Here is a 21,036-nt window from a genome sequence, read left to right as displayed (position 1 = left end):
AGCTCACCCTGTTCTTTCAGTCTTTTGGGCGCTTGACGTAATATTGCTTGTACTGGAAGAGAAAATGCCTTTTACCATCAACTTCCCCTTCTGCTGAGTGGACAAAAGATGTGCCCTGCTTACTAACCTTTCTCTTATTCTCCATTCTCTTAGCTGTAATCACAGACTATGTAGCCAGCAAACCACCATTTCCCCAACGAGTGTTCCGTGGAACATCATTCCAAGGGGTTAGTTGGGGGTGCGGGTGGGAGTAAGGGCATCAAGAAAGGGGACCAGTAGTTGGGAAATACTGTTTTCTTTATCTCCTTCTTGTTGACCCAGGGTGCGTGTTAACCAGGGAGGGATTCTGCAGAGACCTGCTTAATGTCCTTCAAATCTCACGACTCTATGAAGTCAGAATGAAATGGCTGGTCTGAAGAATGCTGCCTAAAATCAGTCTTCCTTAGCTTTTCTGGAATTACTGGCCTGAAAGCTTAACTTTACAATCTGCATTTATTTATTTATTTATTTATTTATTTATTTATTTATTTATTTATAGACAGGTTCTCACTATGTCACACAGGCTGCAGTGCAGTGGCATAATCATAGCTCACTGCAGCCTCGAAATCTTAGCCTCAAGGGATCCTCTTGGCTCAGCCTCATGAGTAGCTGGGACTACAGGCCTGTGCCACCATGCCTGGCTAATTTATTATTATTATTATTATTATTATTATTATTATTATTCTGGAGATGAGGGGTTTCACGACATTGCCCAGGTTGGTCTTGAACTTCTAGCCTTAAATGATCCTCCTGCCTCAGCCTCCTACATCGCTGGGATCACAGGCATGAGCCACTACAACTGACAGCAACCCACATTTCTTAACAGTAATATATGCCTAGATTCATGGACTTAGTCTAGATGACTAAAATGGTCTTGGGAGTGGGAAGGCAACAGTGCACATGTAGCTTGACTCTATTATTACCAGGATGGAAATCAGGGTCTTTGTTTTAGTTCCGGTCTTGAAGAACAACGAGAACTCTGCTCCATGTTTTACCTCATTTCAAGTAAGCTCACGACTCTGCCTTGATTGCAAGAACAGTAACACTCTCTGTTGTATGATGAGGGGAAGGTTCCTACATCAGCATTAATGTTGGTTTTGCTTTTGCTTTTTAAGAATGTTACCCCACCTTCTGGATACTTTGGAAGCATCCTGCTGGGGATGTTGAAGCGCCGGGGTTGAAAATCACTCCTCTATTCTTATTCATTGTGGAAAGAATATAAAATTGATGCAGGCTTTCTGGAGGGTGATTTGGCAAGGAGAAGCAATAAGCTTCAAAATGTTGGAGTTCCTTAAGGTGCAGCCCTGGGCTCTTTCCCTTCTCTCTCATTAATTTCATGTCAGTCATGAGTTTCCATGAAATCAGGCAAAACATGGAGCAAAGTTCTCTGGCTGTTCTTCAAGATTGAAGAATAAATAATCTTCCTAAGTGATGCCATTCCCATCTATGGCCTTAATCTTCCTTCCTGGTTTGCTTCCTGCCTGCTTGCCTCCCTTCCTGCTTTCCCTCCTGCCTTCCTGTCTTCTATCCATCCATTCATCCACCCACAGACCCACCTACCCTTCTATCCACCCACCCTTCCTCCCATCCATCCATCCACCCACCCACCCACACTTCCATCCATCCTTCCATCCATCCATCCATCCATCCTTCCATCCATCCTTTCATCCATCCCTCCATCCATCCATCCATCCATCCATCCATCCACCCACCCTTCCATCCATCCTTTCTTCCATCCATCCATCTATCCATCCATCCATCCATCCACCCACAGACCCACCTACCCTTCTATCCACCCACCCTTCCTCCCATCCATCCATCCACCCACCCACCCACACTTCCATCCATCCATCCATCCATCCATCCATCCATCCATCCATCCACCCACCCTTCCATCCATCCTTTCTTCCATCCATCCGTCCATCCATCCATCCATCCATCCCGCCACCCACACACCCACCCTTCCATCCATCCTTTCTTCCATCCATCCATCCAGCCAGCCAGCCAGCCACCCACACACCCACCCTTCCATCCATCCTTTCTTCCATCCATCCATCTATCCATCCATCCATCCATCCACCCACAGACCCACCTACCCTTCTATCCACCCACCCTTCCTCCCATCCATCCATCCACCCACCCACCCACACTTCCATCCATCCATCCATCCATCCATCCATCCACCCACCCTTCCATCCATCCTTTCTTCCATCCATCCATCCATCCATCCATCCATCCATCCATCCATCCCGCCACCCACACACCCACCCTTCCGTCCATCCTTTCTTCCATCCATCCATCCATCCAGCCAGCCAGCCAGCCACCCACACACCCACACTTCCATCCATCCAACCATCCATCCTTCCATCCATCCATCCATCCATCCATCCATCCATCCATCCATCCATCCTTCCATCCATCCTTTCATCCATCCCTCCATCCATCCATCCATCCATCCATCCATCCATCCATCCTTTCATCCATCCCTCCATCCATCCATCCATCCATCCATCCATCCATCCATCCACCCACCCTTCCATCCATCCTTTCTTCCATCCATCCATCTATCCATCCATCCAGCCAGCCAGCCACCCACACACCCACCCTTCCATCCATCCTTTCTTCCATCCATCTGTCCATCCATCCATCTACACTTCCTTCCCATCCATTCCTCCATCCCACAGATATGTATTAGGCCCCTGCTGTGTGGCATGTGCTCTCTGGGTGCTGGGGGATACATCATTATTATCTATCCTGACAAGACACCCAGGTAAACAGCTGTCTCTTGGGCATCTCATCTCAGATGTCTCACAGGCACCTCACACTCCTCTTCCCTCTCAAACCTTGGCCTCATCTTGCGTTCCTTGCTCTGAGTTTAGTGAAGAAATCACATCCATCTTTTACACACACCAGAAACCAAGAGGTCCTGTTGACTCTCCTCTATCACCTTCCTTCCAACCATCTCCAGTCCTACCACTGAGGCCTATTGATTTACCTCTTACTCGCTCCTGAATCTGAATCTTCTCTTTCTCCATCCCCACCCTGCCCTAGGGCGGCCTTGTCATCTCTTATGGCAGCCTCCCAAGTGGCTCCCAGGGCACCACACTGCCCACCCTCCAGGACGTTGTCCGCCTGCCACCAAGATGATTGTCTCAGAATGCAAGCTTGTCCAGCTCCTTACTTAAAACCTTTCACAGGCTTCTCTCTGCCCTTAGAATAAAGCTTCTTACCAGGGCCCTGCAAGACCCCACATGCATGGCCCTGGGAAGCTCCCTGGCCAGCCTGCCCTGCCCTGTGCCCATTTCTGTTAGCCCCTTATGCTCTCCATGCTCCCCCTGCCACCACGCTGCTCCTGTGCTCGGAATGCTCTCTCTCCCTTCTTTGGCAAACAACTCCTATGCATCCTGCAGATGCCCTGCTCTCCCTGACCAGATCGAACCCTGCACTGCATAGCAACTGTCACCACTCAGTTTTCATGTTTGTTTGAGTGATTTTCCCATTAATGCCCACCTCATCCTTCCCCCTGAGATCATAAGCTCTTTGAGGGCCCAGTATTTTGTTATAAAAAATTTCAAATGTATGGTCATATTGGAAGAATTTTACAGTGAACCATATATACCCACGACCTGATTCTACCTGTTCCTGACCCCATTATGTCTCTGCCCTGCACAGCATGTGGCGTCTAGTAAGCAACCATTCAATCAATCTTTGTTGAAAGAAAGTGGTTCATGCTTTTCCACTTCTAGGAAAATAAAGATAATATAAGCAGGTATATGTGCAACAGTGTTCATCTCAGCATGATTTATGAGTGTGAAAAACTGGAAATCACCTAAGTGCCCATGATAGGGGATTGTCTAAAACAATGGCACATCCCACACAATGGAATCAGTAACCACCGTCAGTAACAGCGATGATGTAGGTCTGTGTCTACTGACACGGATGATATACCATTAGGAACAAAGCAAAGAAAATTGGGGGTAATGTGACACTATTTTTTTTGTAAAATTGAAAGTCAATAAGCATTCAGTAATGCCTATTGTGTGCCAGGTACTGTTCCAAGTACTTTCCATGTACATGCATTTTAATGATCACAACAGCCCTAAAGGGTGGGTACTCCCTATTAACCTCATTTTACAGATACGGACACTGAGGCATAGACAGAGTCAGTGCCTAGAATCACGTGGCTATTTCCATGGGAAAATGCCTTGGAAGTTAAACAGCATAATGAGACTTTGCATAATTTTGATTTAAATTTCCTTTTGCCTCTGTTTCGTTTCATTTGTCTTCAGTTATCATGTCTCACTTGTGCGTTTTTTTTTTTTTTTTTTAATGGAAAATTACGCCTCAAGCAGAGAAGCAGGGGGTTCTGGAGAAAGGAGTAGACTTGGCCAGATACCCAGGAAGACTTCCTCAACAGATGTCCCATCATGCTGAGATTCAACACGACATTTTAGAGTCATGCAACTATGTGAGAAAAAAAGTCCCAGTAACCTTTGTCAGCGCCGGAGGGCAGGATCCCAAGGTCCCGGAGGAGCTGCTCCACCTCCTCCAGCCAGGACAGGGCGTGCCTCAGGACGTCCAGCACCACCTTCTGGAGCCCCGAGACAGGTGGGCTCACCTGGAGGTGCTGAAGAAGGTCTACCTCCTTCTTCAGGTCACTGGTGCAACAAGACATTTTCATGCAAGCCTGCAAAGAGGTGAGATCATGAGGAGCCCAGGCCCTGTGGCCAGAAACAGGCCCTGACGCGAACCTTCGAGGAACATTGACTCTGCAGTGAAGCAGGCAGCGCCACATATTGGCCGCCTTGGGAGGGCTGTTTTTTTCTTTTTAAAAATTTTTATGTTTTGACAGTTTTTTTTTATATATACTCTAATTTGGACTTTTGATGGTCAAAGTGAACACACTTTTAGGTATATGAAACCCCAAAGCCAAAGTGCCATCAACAGTTTGGCTGCAATGAGAAGCAAATGTGGCTACTTCTTTTTTCCATTCATCAGAAATCCTGCCAAGATCAACACACAAGCTGGTCGGAAAGCGTGGTTTCCTGATTTGAAAGAGTGCTGACAAGCCAGCATTTGCACGAACTCCCCAAACAGGAGCTGCTGATTTCCAGAGAAAGCAGAAGCCACCGCCTGCTCTGATAAGCCATGCCCCAGGGTGGGGGCCGCAGGGCTGTGGCCAAGTCCTATGGTCCCTGCTCCTCCAGAGTCAAAGGCAATGGTGTGGCAACCACCTTTTGTGTCTGGGCCAAAAAAAGGAAATGCAAATAAAAAGCAGGAATGTTGCTTTGGTTTCTCTGGAAATAACATGGGGGCTACTTAAAAAAAGTCTTTTTGGTTGGGGATGCGGGCCGCTCAAAGTCAGTATTTGAAGGTGCTCAGGCATCTTTTGTGGACACTCCAAGTTCTCCTGGGAGGCATTTTTTGAGGCCCTTTGTTTTTTCTTCTCCAACAAGAGGAAAAAGTGGACAGAAAAGCCAAGCATTTCTGCCTAACTTGCTCCAAAAAAGCTGGGCAATTTCCCAAACAAGCAGCACAAAAATTAGACAAAGAGACCGTTTGTGGAAAGCGTAAGGAGGGGCCACCTGGCAGCTGTCCAGCGACGTCCTCAGCTTCTCAATGTTCTCGGTGGTCTCCTCCTGCTTGGAGCTGCTCAGCTGGGTTTCTTTCTGTACGGTCCACTTTTTCTGCTGAAAATTGATGTTGTCCTCAGTGACCTGGGCAATTTTCTCTATTAACTGGTGAGAGAAAGAAAAAGAAAAAAAAAAAAAAAAGATGCAACATACAGGGACGGGGGGCTTTGGGGGAAGGGGAATGGGAGAGGGGAGAGATGCAACTTAAGTCCCTGTCTCAGCATGGAAGGACGGAGGTCCTGATATGTCTCGGCGATGGCTGTCAAGGGGGATGTCAGTCCTGTCACCAGGGAATGAATCCTGGAATCAGAGATGGTTTTTTTGGTTTGTTTTTTGTTTTGTTTTTTTTGTGTGACGGAGTTTCATTCTTGTTGCCCAGGCTGGAGTACAATGGTTTGATCTCGGACTCACCGCAACCTCTGCCTCCCAGGTTCAAGCCATTCTCCTGCCTCAGCCTCTGAAGTAGCTGGGATTACAGGCATGCGCCACCACACCCAGCTAACTTTGTATTTTTAATAGAGATGGGGTTTTACCATGCTGGTCAGGCTGGTTTCAAACTCCCGACCTGAGGTGATCTGCCCGCCTTGGCCTCCCAATGTGCTGGAATTACAGGTGTGAGCCACCATGCCCGGCCGATCAAAGATTATTTTTAAGATCCAAAGGCCTGTCTTGTGGCCCTGAGTTTGTTCCAGATTCTTCTGTGTTGTATAGGGAGTCAGAACACTGAGCCTGACATTATGGGCTCATAAGCAGCAGGTCAGGTTCTCCCACGCCCACTAAGAGCAGCCCACGGCACGTTTTCCCATCTGTACTTTGACACAGGGGGCTAGAAAGTGTAGCGGAAGAACAGCAAGGCAATCATTACAGCCAGACGTCCGCCTTCACTGCCACTGTCAACTTTTCTCCTCTGAAGGAACGCGCCAGAACGCATTGGCTGTGGGGAGGCGGCTCCCTTTCTCCCAGTGCTAATGGAGGCTAAACATGCATGTCTGGAGACCAGAAGTAAGCCCGAATGGTTTAATTTGATTTTCACAGACACATTTCAAGGGAGTTTTAACTGGCTTTTACTTTAAAAGCCAGGAAATCCCATAAAATCAAAACAAATCTTTATGGTGTAGCAACAGTGTGAAAAATATGCCACCAACAAAAACAGAAACATATGCTCCCAGGGTCTGGAATCCAGATCCCCAAAGAAGAAGAAGAGGAAAGTGAAGAAGCCACGTGGCAGGGACAGCAGACTAACCTGTTGGTCGGTGACGGGTTTGCCTGGGAATGGCTTTGCCCGTCCATAGGTGGCCTTGATGACTTGACTTCTGAAGTGCTCCAGCTGCAGCAGAAAGGGGGCAACAGTGTCAGGGGGGCAGTGGGGGCCGGCAAGCGGGGGCAGCGTTTCCATGGCAGGGTGCGGGAAACACCACTTAGCAGGGTTTGCATGCCTGAATGACCATTCCGTGTTATCAGAATCTTCACTGCTCACGGGGAGTGGCGGTACCCACAGAAGAAAGGAGAACAGCAGGCTTTAATTACTTTTTAGGCACGCCTGCCTAACCCGAACAATGCCTGTGGTCAGTGCACACACATGTCTCAAACCCTCAGAAGAGCCTCTTGCTGCCAATTATCCAATGGGAAGTCTGGGGCCAGGAGCGCTGTTCCATAATTGCTAAGTTGGCACCAGACTGCGAAATAAATATTGAGGCTGTCAGTCCAAGTAAATTGTGTAGTCAGCAAGGAAGCTCGGGGAGAGGAGAATGTTCTCCCTTTCTCCATTTCGTGCCTGAGCCCCTAAGCGTCCTGAAGACTGTCCCCACTGTGTTCATCTCGGTATCCCTGGAGCCCACTACAGTGCCTGGTGTAGAGGAGACACTTAAACACCCAACTCACCTTTGCTGGATGCCTGTACACAGAAACATCAGCTAAAGCCAAGGGCCTCTACTTCTAGCAGCTTTCACTGAGCCCCTCCTGGGTGCTAGTGTTTTCGGGTTAAGGCTGATGAAATAGCAGTTACATTAAGTCCGGGCTTACAGAATCACAAGTCCAAGGTGTCCCGATTCCATCAGAAGTTAGAGGTAAAAAGGAACCTGACTTTCTCTGGGAATTTACCAACATGGCAGCCCCTGGTGTGAGTTTCCAGTTCCCTGGCAAAATGTGGTTATTAAAGGCTCCAAAGCAGAGCCTTGAAGGGACCGAAAGGGCTACTGTGTCAACCAAAAAGTCAAAGGGGCCCAAGACACAGGTATTTACTGAACAGGGGAAGTTCTAATGGGAAATGTCTTAGGGACATCTCTGCAGTGACCCTGCCAGGAGAAGACCAGGTGACATGAGGTTCTCAAAGCTATCCTCTGGTTTCATGGTCAAGGGGAGGGTCCCAGCTCACCCAAATAATTGATTGTGTAGAGGAAGCCCTGTGAATGATGGTCCCCCATTGCCATCAGGGGCTCCCCATAGGAATGGCTGCCCAGGGCCATTGGGAGGGAGAGGTCATCTTAGACATGGCCTCGGGCCTGGGGTCACTTGGCTGGGGAAGGGCAGACTGTTGGACAGGAGCAGGGCCTTGGAAATACAGGAGTGGGAAGATGCTGGGAGGAAGAGACAGGGCTTGTGTTTTCTCTCGAGTCTAGATCTCAGGACCTCCAGGGCTCCTCCCAGATGACCTCTGCCCAGAGCTGGAACAAGAATCTTGGCCCTTGGGCAAAGATCACAGGTCAGGCCCTCAAATCAGGTTTGTATTGAGGGTAGCCAATGTGCACAGGGAGAGGACCAGACGGGCAGGTTCTCTGCCCTTGATAAGGGGCTGGCACCCCCACAGAAGAAATGGTGCTGGGGGTGACAGTGGTGAATATTTGAATTTTAGGGTGCAGGGACAAAGGCCTGGTCACACTGCCTAGTAAGGCTTGGATGGTAGAAAATGGAAGGGCTTTGGGAACTGAGCTGGGTGGTTTGGAGGGATCCTGGCTTTTAACCTTTCTTGGTAGTTCACCGACCCTCCTGAGAACCCAGTGGGACACATGAGGAGCCCTCCTTACCAGTAATAAAAATACACACACACACACACACACACACACACACACACACACACACACACGTGTGCACACAAACCATTCTGTGGATCCCCTGGAGCCATGGTTTCCAGGAGAGGGACCCCTGTGGAGGAATCTAGGGTGGGTGGCCCCTGGGGGGCCGCATTCCTGAGGGTCACATGCCCTCCCATCTTGGTTTCCTGTTTGCCTTCCCTTAACCCTCGGTAAACTCTCGTCTGCACATTCTGGCCCTCATGACTGTGTCACATGTGCCAGGAAGGGCCATCAGCAATTTCAGGCCACAGCATCAGAGATAACGTCACCTCCAGACCAGGTCGGAGTGGCTCACCCACAGCCGGGAGTTTCTCCATCCAGCATGCACTTTGGACACTCTGGGGTTTTACCTTATTAAGAAAAGTGGCATTTCCTTATAGACACAGACTGCAATGTCTGCTGGGGCCCGAGGGGAAGAAAGATTGTGGTAAATGTCAGGACTAAAAACATTAGGGAGAAAATGCTAGAGACACCACTGGGGGCAAGGGGCTCGGTTAACTGGGGGCAGGCATGGAGCCGGGATTGGCTGCCTGGTCCGAGTCTCAGGTCATTGTAAACTATTCCAGTGGGAGGCCTCCCAGCAGCAGAAACCTGTTTAGCGATGTCCACAGGGGTGGGGAGCTGCAGACAGCCTCTGCTCATGAGATAAATGGGAGAATTAATGCACGTCTGTCCTTCTACCTTGGGCGTCCTCCTCTCTCACCCCCACTGGCTGCTTGGGTGCAATCATTGGGGAGCGTGGGCCAATGAGGGGGGCTCTGGAACACGCCTACCTGACCTACTGCCCTCTCCAAATTGATTTTAATGAGGCTCTCTCTGTTCCCCATTTCTTGCAGCTGAAGCAATTTCCTTCTGGAATCCTCCTGAAGCTTCTCTTCAACCTGAAATGACGATGAAAGCGAGTGCTTGCTGCTAATGTGATCATAATGCACTCTGGGGAAATTCCTCTAGGACGTCTAATGGCTGTGGGGGGTCCCAGAGGGGTAGGCACAGCTGCAGCCCACATGGCAGGGGTCACAGGCGTGCATGGGGTGGAGGCAGGCTCGGGGGGCACTGTCTGTTGGGGGAAAGGGCCAGGCTCTGCACCCTGGGCTCAATATTTGTCCTACCCCAGGCTCTAATCCCAGCTCAGTCCCTAACAAGCTGTATGATCTCAGCAAAGTCATTTCACTGCTCCGTGATTCAGTGTCCTTATCTGTCAAATGGGGTGATACTAGTTCCGTCTTCGCAGTTATTGTGGAGATTTTAAAAAGCTTGGAATAGCGACAGCGACTCGTAAGGGCTCTATAAGTGTGTTAGATGTTGTAACCTAGAACGAGTGGATGACAGTAGCCACCATTCAGCGTCATCCTAACACCATAAGGAACCACCACTCATCGTGGGTACTTGGTAAATGTTACTGCTGGGTTTATTATCGTAACTGTTTATTGTTACCACTTCTAGCACACTTACCAAGGGAAACTGCCCTGGAAGACTTGCTAAGCAATGGCTAGTAAAGAATTGTAGCCGGCAAAAGAAGGCCCATTTTCCCCCGCTTGCTTGCTTGGGTAATGGGTAACTCCAGGTGAGCTTGGGTGTGTTTGGTGCTGCCCTCTGCTGGCCATTACGAACCCTGCAGCTGCTCGGTTCATATCTAAACCATGAACCTTTTGGGCATCTGCTGAGCCAGGGCTCAGGCACTCCTAGGCAATGAGACAAACTCTCCTAGATGAGAGGATTTTGTTCTGAAACAACCTCAGAAGTGGCTTATTAGGGGGCTAGAGAGGGGTCACATACATTTCATGTAAAACACCCAGAGCAACCTGTAAAGTTTTCTTCTGAGTGGCAAGGTGCAGCCAGTCCCCAGCAAGCTGTTTCCCAGGAAGGCCGGCTAAGTTCTCTGGGCCTCAGTTTCCTCACTTACATCCTCTCAGGTGTAAACATATCCCGACTGCTGTTTCAGAGGACGTTTTTCAAATGCTGCAAAAGCAGAGGCTGTCCTGGGCTCTGTTCTGGCTCCTCCTCTCAATGTATGGCCTCCCTGCCCCCATCCCCAGCTCTGGCAGTTCTGTTCCTCATATCACTGCCACACAGCAGACCCTTGGCATCAGCTGTCAGAGGTTTATTTATTGAGCTTCTCCCTCTCCCCTGTGCATGGTGATATGGTTTGATGGTGTCTCAACCCAAATCTCAACTTCAATTGTATCTCCCAGAATTCCCAAGTGTTGTGGGAGGGACCCAGGGGGAGGTCACTGAATCTTGGGGGCCGGACTTTGCTGTGCTATTCTCGTGATGGTGAATACGCCTCACGAAACTGATGAGTTTATCAGGGGTTTCCACTTTTGTTTCTTCCTCATTTTTCCCTTGCCACTGCCATGTAAGAAGTGCCTTTCTGCCATGATTCGGAGGCCTCCCCAGCCATGTGGAACTGTAAATCCAATTAAACCTCTTTTTCTTCCCAGTTTCGGGTGTGTCTTTATCAGCAGTGTGAAAACGGACTAATACACATGGTCTCAGGCTAGGCCCTGAGCACCTTTGGCCGTGACACCTGGCCGTCTTGCCTCTAATTTATTTCCTTCCAGAACATCCTTCATGGTCCTGTGAGAAGGTTGCCAAGTGGTGGGGCAGCACCGTCTGGCAGAACTTTCTGCAATGATGAAATGTTCTAACTCTGTGCTGTCAAATAGGGTGGCCACTGGCCACATCTGGCTACTGAGCACTTGAAGTGGGGCTCATGTGACTGAGGAACTGAATTTTACGTTATATTTAATTTCACCTACATGGCCACACGTGGCTAGTGGTATGTGCCACAGTAACTGGAGTCAGACAGGTCTGGCTTCCCCCAGTCTTGGCTTTGCCACTTACTGACTGTGTGCCTTTGGGTAGTGACTTGACTCTGTGCTTTGACTTCCTCATCTGTAAAACAGGAATCTGGAAAAGCTCCAATATATTTAAAAAAATAAAATAAAATGGGCAAAATAATATCTAGGTCAGAGTTGTTGTGAGGACGAAAAGAGATGAAATGTTCGGCATGATGCCAAGTCCATGTGGCTATCATTTTCACCATTATTATTAATCACAAATTTAATTATATTAGATCCCTGTTCAACAGCCTCAGTAGCTCCTCACTGCCTAGGTAGTATATAGCCCAAGCTCCAAAACTAATGGAAAACAGCAAGCCAAAGATTCAAGCCCACATGCACCCCAATAAGATAAATAAAAATGAATTCACACCTAGATACATCCTAATAAAACTGCTATAAGTCAAAGGAAAAGAAACATTAAAAAAATCCAGAATATAAAAAGACTATATAATGATGCAATAGTTAGGTTATAGCTTACTTCTCTCTCTCTTTTTTTTTTCCTGTTGTTTTTTAGAGACGGAGTCTCACTCTATTGCCCAGGTGGGAGTGCAGTGGCATGATCTCGGCTCACTACAACCTCTGCCTCCCGGGTTCAAGTGATTCTCCTGCCTCAGACTCCCGAGTAGCTGGGATTACAGGCATGCACCACCATGCCTGGCTAATTTTTGTATTTTTAGTAGAGATGGGTTTCACCATGTTGGCCAGGATGGTCTTGAACTCCTGACCTCATGATCTGCTGGCCTCGGCCTCCCAAAGTGCTGGGATTACAGGCGTGAACCACCGCACCAGCTAGGTTATAGCTTACTTCTAAATAGAAATCATTGACGCCAAAAGACAATGGAATGATAGACTTACTGTCATCTATAACATGCTGAAAGAAAACAATTGCCAGTGCAGAATTCAATACCTAGTCAAAATATGTTTCATGAATGAAGGATAAACATAGAAATTTTCAGACACATGCACACGCATACACACACATACATGCACACACACACACATGCACACACACTCCTGAGAGAATATGCCACCAGCAGAGCCATGCTGAAGGAAAACACTCAAGGATGTTCTTCAGGCTGAAGAAAAATGATCTAGAAGGATGATCAGAAATGTAGAAAACACATAATAGTAATGTGTAGATATGGATGTTGACTATAGAAAAATACTAATAATGTCTTTTGGAGTTTCAAATATAGAGAGAAGTTTAGAAAATGAAAACAATGGCATATAAGTCTGGATGGGGTAAGTGAAGTTAAAGTGTCAATATCTAAGTCATTGTGTTAACAAGAAGAAGGATATAATTATTGATGAATATTGAATTTTGGTAAGTTGAAAATGCATATTATAAAATTTAGAATAATCACTAAGTAAAAGAGTTAAAAACTCACTAAATATTAGATTTCGGTAAGTCATGAATGCATGCTATTGTCTTATGTTACTAAAAGAAGAGTAAAAGAGAGAAAATTTCCAAGCTAATACAGGGAAAAAGGGAATGATAAAAAACTATCAACTCAAAAGGAGGGAAGAATGGGGAAAAAAGGAACATACCATGGGTAGTACACCTGGCCCTGAGCAAGAAGATAAATTTAAATCCCAATATACCAGCAATTACACTAAATATATTTGGACTGAAAGACAAAGATGGCGAAACTGTATAAAACTTATGTGCCGTTCACATGAGATAACATTGTAAAATAAAGACTGACATAAAAAGTGTGAAAAAGATAGTCTCTGAAAACTCGAATCAAAAGAAAGCTAGGTTAGCCGATGGAGCTACTTTAATGACAAAGACTTTAAGGGAAAAACATCTCTAGCAATGAAGAGGAACATCTTGTGATGGCCAAAGATTTGATTCGATAGGAAGTAATGAAATGGTAAATATATATGCATCTACTAACACAGCCTCAAAATATATAAAGCAAAGATTGACAGTATTAAAAAAAGAAAGACAAATCCACGATCACGATAGGATCTTTAAACAACGTGCCTCTCTCCGTGGCTGACAAAACACACAGACAAAAAAAATCAACAAGAACATTTAAATTTTGAGCATTATTAGCAAGCTTCATTTAATGTCCATATATAGAATAATAAACCCAATGACTGCAGGATGCATATTCTTTTCAAGTGTACATGTGGAACTGCAGTTGGCCACATGCAGGTCATAAAACAAGTCACAATTAATATCAGAAGACTGAAGTTACACAGAAGATGTTCTCCGACCACAGTATAATTAAGCTAAAAATCAGTAACAGAAGAAGGTAAGCAGAAAACCCTCATATATTTAGAAATTAGGAAATAAGCTTCATAGTAACCAGTGGGTGAAAGAAGAAATCACAATGGGGATTTGGAAAACATTTTGATCTGAATAATAATGAAAATACTATGTACTAAGACTTGTGGAATGCAGCCAAAGCCTTGCTTAGAGAAAAATTGATAGCCCAGAGAGCATTTTGACTCCATGTTCATGACTACAACTATTTAAAAGAAAAATATACCATAGCAAATTCATTTTCATTGAGAGGGTATTTTCTAGAGCAAAGTTCATTAAACCAATAGTTAAACAGATTTCTAAATGTTTCCATTTTCACTTTAGTCTCCTGAAATTATTTTTATCTGGATCAGTTCTTTTGTAGGTAAATTATACAATTATGATTTGATTCATCTATAAGTTTTTCTGGACCCTATCGAATATTTACCAATCACAGGTCTGTTATTGTGGGTTTTATTTTGTAGTTCTCATTTCTACCATGTCCAGTTTCCCCAGATTATATTTTACAAATCTAACTTTTTCAAGAATATTTGATTTTTTTTAAGTGATTATTTAAATTTTTTGTAGAGACAGGGTCTCACTACGTCGGCCAGGCTGGTCCTGAACTCCTGGCCTGAAGCAACCCTCCTGCCTCGGCCTCCAAAGTGCTGGGATTATAGGCGTGAGCAACCACACCTGGACAAGAATATTTGATTTTTCTCTTAAGTTTTAATCAATAAATAAATTTTACTTTGTGTAGTTTTAACTGTTGATTTTAATTTTGTGTTAATTATTTCTGCCAACTCTAGTTATGTCTGGCTAACTTTTGCAGGCTTCAATACTATCCATAAGATGTGATTCTAGTGTAGTATACATTTCAGTTTGTGCGGTTTTAATGATTTGACCTCTGGTGACTATACTCACATTCATATTAAATAAAACTGGAGAAAAACTAGATTATTTGCTTTTATTTCTCAGATCATCCCTGTGAACCTCCCTTCACATAGAATTCCTCTGCCTTTTAGATTTGTTCTTAAGATATTCTCAGTTGTGGTTAGGCATGGTATCTCAGGGCTGTAATCTCAGCACTTTGGGAGGCCGAGGCAGGAGGACTGCTTGAGGCCCAGTGTTCAAGACCAGCCTGGGCAATAAATATAGTGAATCTCTGTCTTTATTTATTTAAAACAAATTCTCAACGACAACCATCTTCTTTTTTTTTTTTTTTTTTTTTTTTTGTTTGAGACAGAGTCTCGCTCTGTCGCCCAGGCTGGAGTGCAGTGGCCAGATCTCAGCTCACTGCAAGCTCCGCCTCCCGGGTTCACGCCATTCTCCTGCCTCAGCCTCCCGAGTAGCTGGGACTACAGGCGCCGCCACCTCGCCCGGCTAGTTTTTTGTATTTTTAATAGAGACAGGGTTTCACCGTGTTAGCCAGGATGGTCTCGATCTCCTGACCTCGTGATCCGCCCGTCTCGGCCTCCCAAAGTGCTGGGATTACAGGCTTGAGCCACCGCGCCCGGCCGACAACCATCTTCTAATCAAATAAAGTAGATGATTCAAATGGAAAGAAATACATTCTGTCCACACTGCTCAGGACTCTTCAGGATATTTTCAGGCAATCCATCTGCCTTGGTCTCCCAAAGTGCCGGGATTACAGGTGTAAGCTACCATGCCGGCTTTAATTTAAATTTAAATAGCCATGCACAGTTAGTGGCCACTGTGATGGATAGCACACGCAGGGAGTATGCAATACAATTTTTTCCCCAGGATGGGAAGGGGACATTAAAATAATTAAGCTCCACTAAACGCTAAACCGGGATTGGGAGGCTGGAGGTGGGTCTCATTACCAGAAAGCAAGAAACAGTTTCAGAAGGCAGTGAGGAGTAGTGGGGCTACTCACAGGGGCCTTGGAGGCAGACCAACCTCGGTTCAAGTCTTGCCACAACTACGTTATGGAGTGAACTTGGTCCCTTTCCCTGTGTGAGCCTCAGTTTTCTCAGCTGTAAGAAGGGTTAATACCAGCATAGGCCACTTAGAGGACGAACAGGGATGATGAGTGGGGAGCTACTGCCCACACTGCTCTCTGGGCCTGTCGTCCACTACGTACCTTGCTCTTTTCTCTCAGAGTCCTAGAGATCACGCTTTGTTCAGTACAACTCTTCCTCAGCTCTGCCCTAAGCTTCTTCATTTCTTTCTCCATGTCTTGGATTTGCTGAAAAAGTTTCAAGAACAGAGGAGTGAACCTCCCTGATGGGGGCAGGAGCTGCCTTCTCGGCCGAGAGGTCTGAGCCCTCGACACCCCTGGCATCCCATCCATTAAGGTGGAAACGTTGTCTGGTATCAGCTTAATTCCTTCTCCCGGAGGAAGGTTTTACATCTCTCAGCAAAACAGACTTTATTTTTCAACGGATACGTTAAAAGTTCTGGATAAAGGAAATTAGTTTCTTTTGGAAATCAGTATAGCTCCTGGATTAAGGACTACAGGACATCCATCAACTCACTAGAAATCCTGCTCTTGGGGTATATGTTTGAGTTCAACCTAAAGGACCAGCTGTTTGGAAGACTCAACAGGCAAGGTCTAGAAGAACGGAACAATGAAATGTTTCTTTTTTGTTTGAGGCAGAGAGTAAAATGTTCCTGGCCTGGAGGAATGGCGCCAGCGTGGGGAAGAGCAAGTTGGAGAAGCTGAGCTTCCCAACGAGTGGAAAACGCACACCTGGTGATGTGCGGGGTGGATTCGGAGGGTGTGAGGAATACACCTCCTTCGACTTTTAATGGTCCTATTTTCATTGTATTTACTTTTATGGTGCTACCTTCTATATGAGGCAAAGTGTGTGTGTGTGTGTGTGTGTGTGTGTGTGTGTGTGTGTGTGTGTGTGTGTGACAGAGTCTCGCTCTGTCGCCCAGGCTGGAGTGCAGTGGTATGATCTTGGCTCACTGCAGTCTCTGCGTCCCGGGTTCCAGCAATTCTCCTGCCTCAGCCTCCCAAGCAAGCAACTGGGATTACAGGTGCACGGATTACAGGTGCACGCCGTCATGCCCAGCTAATTTTTTTGTATTTTAGTAGAGACGGGGTTTCACCGTGTTCCCCAGGCTGGTCTAGAACCTCTGAGCTCAGGCAATCCACCCACCTTGGCCTCCCAAAGTGCTAGGATTACAGGTTTGAGCCACCACTCCCGGCCTTGTTTTGTTTTTACAAGTAGGTGTTAAATGGTGGTGTTTAAATAAAAATACTTCAGCAAGTGTCAACAATGGTGCCTGTGGCTAGGATAAAACTTAGGACAGTGGAACGCTCCTTTGGGAGTCACAGGTCAGGGGTGGGGCAGGGGACCATGTGGTGGCCAGCTGGCCAGCCTCCTGTCCCTGTCCCAGGTCTCAACCCTAACCTGACCCCAGGGGAAACCCTTGAGGGAGCTAGAGCCAACTGCCCAGGGAATCCTGGGGCCCCTTCACCCATCTCTTTCTTGCAGAAGCAGCAGATCAAAGAGCGATGAGACTATGTTAAACAAGCATGCACAGGGCCCCAGAGCTTCGTGCTTAGCGATGGCCGAGGATCCCACCAAGAACCCGAAAGTCAAACTCTGGTTTTCTGGTGGTACCTACGAAGGAGGAAGCTCAACTCACAGTTTTGCAGAGTTTTAACTCTTTTTCCTGAGCTTCCCTGAGCTCCCTGTGAGCATCTTCCTGTTTTAACTCTTCCTTTAGCACCGAGCACTGTGGAGAAAAGGGCGACAGAGAAAGAGACTGAGGTTGGCCAGGTAGCATTGTAGGGGTAAGGAGGGGCTCCAAGGCCCTGTGTGAGCCCCTGAGAGCATTTCCTGCTGTTTCCATCCAGTCACCCACTGAGATCCCAAAGGCATCCCATGGTGTCTGACAGACACACAGGATCCCGCAGCCATTCCTGGTTCTCCACTCAGGAAATCAGAGGAATAAAGCCACTACTCTTATCTTCAAAAGCCAGCAATCTAAACCAGAAGGAAAATCCAGCTTTGGAGAGTCTGCACTGAGGAATAAGCACTGATTTCCTTGGAGGGCCACTAGCGAGCTTGGACGGCTTAGTACCCTATGCAATTTACACCTCCAAGACACCACTGCGCTGGGAGCAGCGGTGGAAATGGAACAGCCGTTCTGGGGGGCAATTTGGCAACAGGCATTAAGAACATAAATAATGGGCCTCCTTTTTGACCCAGAAATTCTGCTTTAGGAATGTATAAGGACAATGATCGGGCAAATCAGCAAGTCTGTGGGTTCAGGGATGTTTTTGAGAGTATTGTTAGCCATAGTGAACTAAAATGAAATACCCGGCCGGGCGCGGTGGCTCAAGCCTGTAATCCCAGCACTTTGGGAGGCCGAGACGGGCGGATCACGAGGTCAGGAGATCGAGACCATCCTGGCGAACACGGTGAAACCCCATCTCTACTAAAAATACAAAAAATTAGCCGGGCGTCGTGGCGGGCACTTGTAGTCCCAGCTACTCGGGAGGCTGAGGCAGGAGAATGGCGTGAACCCGGGAGGCGGAGCTTGCAGTGAGCGGAGATCTGGCCACTGCACTCCAGCCTGGCAGAGTGAGACAGAGCGAGACTCCATCTCAAAAACAAAAACAAAAACAAAAATAAACAAACAAAAAAAGGAAACACCCATGTCCGATAACCCAGGGGCTGTTTGATACCACTGTGCACAGACAAGAGAATTATGATGGAGCTTTAGAGACCCATGAGAAAAGCTCTTATCCATGTGGGGAAACAGTGATTGTTTAAAGTTTAAAAAATGTGTAGAGTGTAAATTTGTTGTTATATATCTGTTACGGAGGTATTTTCTTCCAGGTAATTTTGGAAACAAAATAGGAGGAATATGCACTCAAGTACTGACAGATTTCTTGGGGTGGCATTTCTCTTCTCTTTTTAATTTTGCTTTCCAGTTTTATCTACATTTTATTCTAAAATTAACACAGCACATGTAATTTGAAAAATAAAGACAATCATTTTGGATGTTCACATGAGCAACACCCTTGGTCACAAGGAGCCCACATGCTGATGAGTGCCAGGTGCGGCCTGGAGAAGACGGCAGACCTGTTCCAAGGTCCACGGGGAAGGGAAATGGGGACGCAAGTAACCCAAATGCACTTTGTGGGTAGAAGAGCCCCGGAGGTGCTGTTTCTCCACATTCTTCCTACCTAACATCACCTCTACATCCCCGACACACATCCACACACCCCACACACACCCCCACCACGCCCACACCCCACACATCCACATACCCCATGCACCCCACACACACCCACCACACCAACACCACACCCACGCACCCACACACCCCACACACCCCACACACACCCCCACCACGCCCACACCCCACACATCCACATACCCCATGCACCCCACACACACCCACCACACCAACACCACACCCACGCACCCACACACCCCACGCACCCCACACACACCCACACCACACCCACCCACACCACACCCACACATCCACACACCCCACGCACCCCACACACACCCCACACCACACCCACACCCCACATATCCACACACCCCACGCACCCCACACACACCCCACACCACACCCACACACCCACACACCCCACACGCACCCCCACACCACACCTACACCATACCCACACCCACACCCACACCACACCCACACCACACACACACATCCACACACTCCACGCACCCCACACACCCCACACCACACTCACACATCCACACACCTCACGCACCCCACACACAGACCCACCACACCCACACCTCACACATCCACACAACCCACGCACCCCACACCACACCCACACATCCACACACCCATACCATACCCACACATCCACACCCCCATGCACCCACTCACCTACACACATCCACACCCCCAAACCCATACACCCGCACACCACACCCACACACACACAACCATACACCTACACACACCCACACCCACACACACCCATACACCCCCACACACCACACCCCCCCACACCCATACACATTCACTCACCCACACACTCACACACATCCACACCCTCACACACCCATATACCTGCACACCACACCCACACACACCCACACACTCATCTACACACAACCACACCCCCACAGGCCCATACACCACCACACCACACCTCCACACCCACATACACCCACACACACCTTCACTCACACTTTCACCTACACACCCACACACCCCCCCACACACACACTCCACACCTGAAACAGCGACAACGGATGTAATCCAGGCGGTGACCCTGCTCGGAGACGGATGCAGAGGGCTTGTTGAGGCGGGCTAACCAGGCGCAGAGGCAAAAGCGCACAATGAAAACCGGCCTCTCACTTCTCAAAACTGATTTTGTTATTTCCATTTCGCTGATGACAAAGGGGAGGCCACATCAGCTACAACAAAAGCCCACTCTGGGCTGGGACCCTGTCTGTGTGCCCCCGCGGCTCCTGTCCTGCCTTTCCCCAGCTCCAGTTGAGGCACTGAAGTCGGCGCCAGAAGTCACTTCTGTTGCTTCGTTCTTGGACCCCCAGATCCACCCCACCTGGGTGCCTGTGCAGACTTGGCGAACTCCTCAGGCACACCTCACCTGAGATGAAAGCTGTTAGGTTTTACCTTGACTCACCGAAACAGACACATCTCACAAATACTGAGAAATCCTATAGGTTCAGTATTCTAAAGTCAGAGCGTTGAGGTAAATTTTGAAAACAGTCAATATTATTATTATTATTATTATTAGAGATGGAGTTTCATTCTTGTTGCCCAGGCTGGAGTGCAATGGCGTGACCTCAGCTCACTGCAACTTCTGCCTCACGGGTTCAAGTGAGTCTCCTGCCTCAGCCTCCCAAATAGGTGGGATTACAGGCACCTGGCTAATTTTTGTTATTTTTAGCAGAGATGAATTTTCACCATGTTGGTCAGGCTGGCCTCAAACTCCTGATCTCGTGTGATCCACCCACCTTGGCCTCCCAAAAGATTATAGGCATGAGCCACCGTGCCTGGCCTCAAAATTACTTTTAAACAGCCCTTGACTTGCCTACCAGGTTCACTACACATAGAATATTCTTATGCACACTATAAAGTCTAAGGGAAGAAATGAAAGTCTGTCTAACTGCACTTGGATCTGCAAACATTCTGCCTCGAAGGTGACTCTGCAAACCAGTGGTGACTGGGATGAGGTGAAGCCCACCGTGTCCTCTTTTGCATGC

General features: G+C 47.5%; 1 protein-coding gene across 1 annotated transcript in view; it reads right to left on the bottom strand.

Moving 5' to 3' along the window:
• FHAD1 (forkhead associated phosphopeptide binding domain 1) overlaps window positions 1-21,036 on the bottom strand; it is a 160,624-nt gene that overhangs the window by 67,709 nt on the left and 71,879 nt on the right. The window contains exons 9-14 of the mRNA XM_010370076.2: window positions 17,459-17,548; window positions 15,942-16,046; window positions 9,517-9,624; window positions 6,916-6,999; window positions 5,625-5,777; window positions 4,531-4,726 (exon numbers count right to left, since the gene is read on the bottom strand). Of these exons, the coding sequence (XP_010368378.1) occupies window positions 4,531-4,726; window positions 5,625-5,777; window positions 6,916-6,999; window positions 9,517-9,624; window positions 15,942-16,046; window positions 17,459-17,548 (736 nt within the window). The remainder of the gene's footprint in view (window positions 1-4,530; window positions 4,727-5,624; window positions 5,778-6,915; window positions 7,000-9,516; window positions 9,625-15,941; window positions 16,047-17,458; window positions 17,549-21,036) is intronic.

Source organism: Rhinopithecus roxellana, chromosome 12 (assembly GCF_007565055.1).
Source record: "Rhinopithecus roxellana isolate Shanxi Qingling chromosome 12, ASM756505v1, whole genome shotgun sequence".
In the NCBI taxonomy this organism is placed as follows: Eukaryota; Metazoa; Chordata; class Mammalia; order Primates; family Cercopithecidae; genus Rhinopithecus; species Rhinopithecus roxellana.
This window is presented reverse-complemented; position numbering and strand designations above follow the sequence as displayed.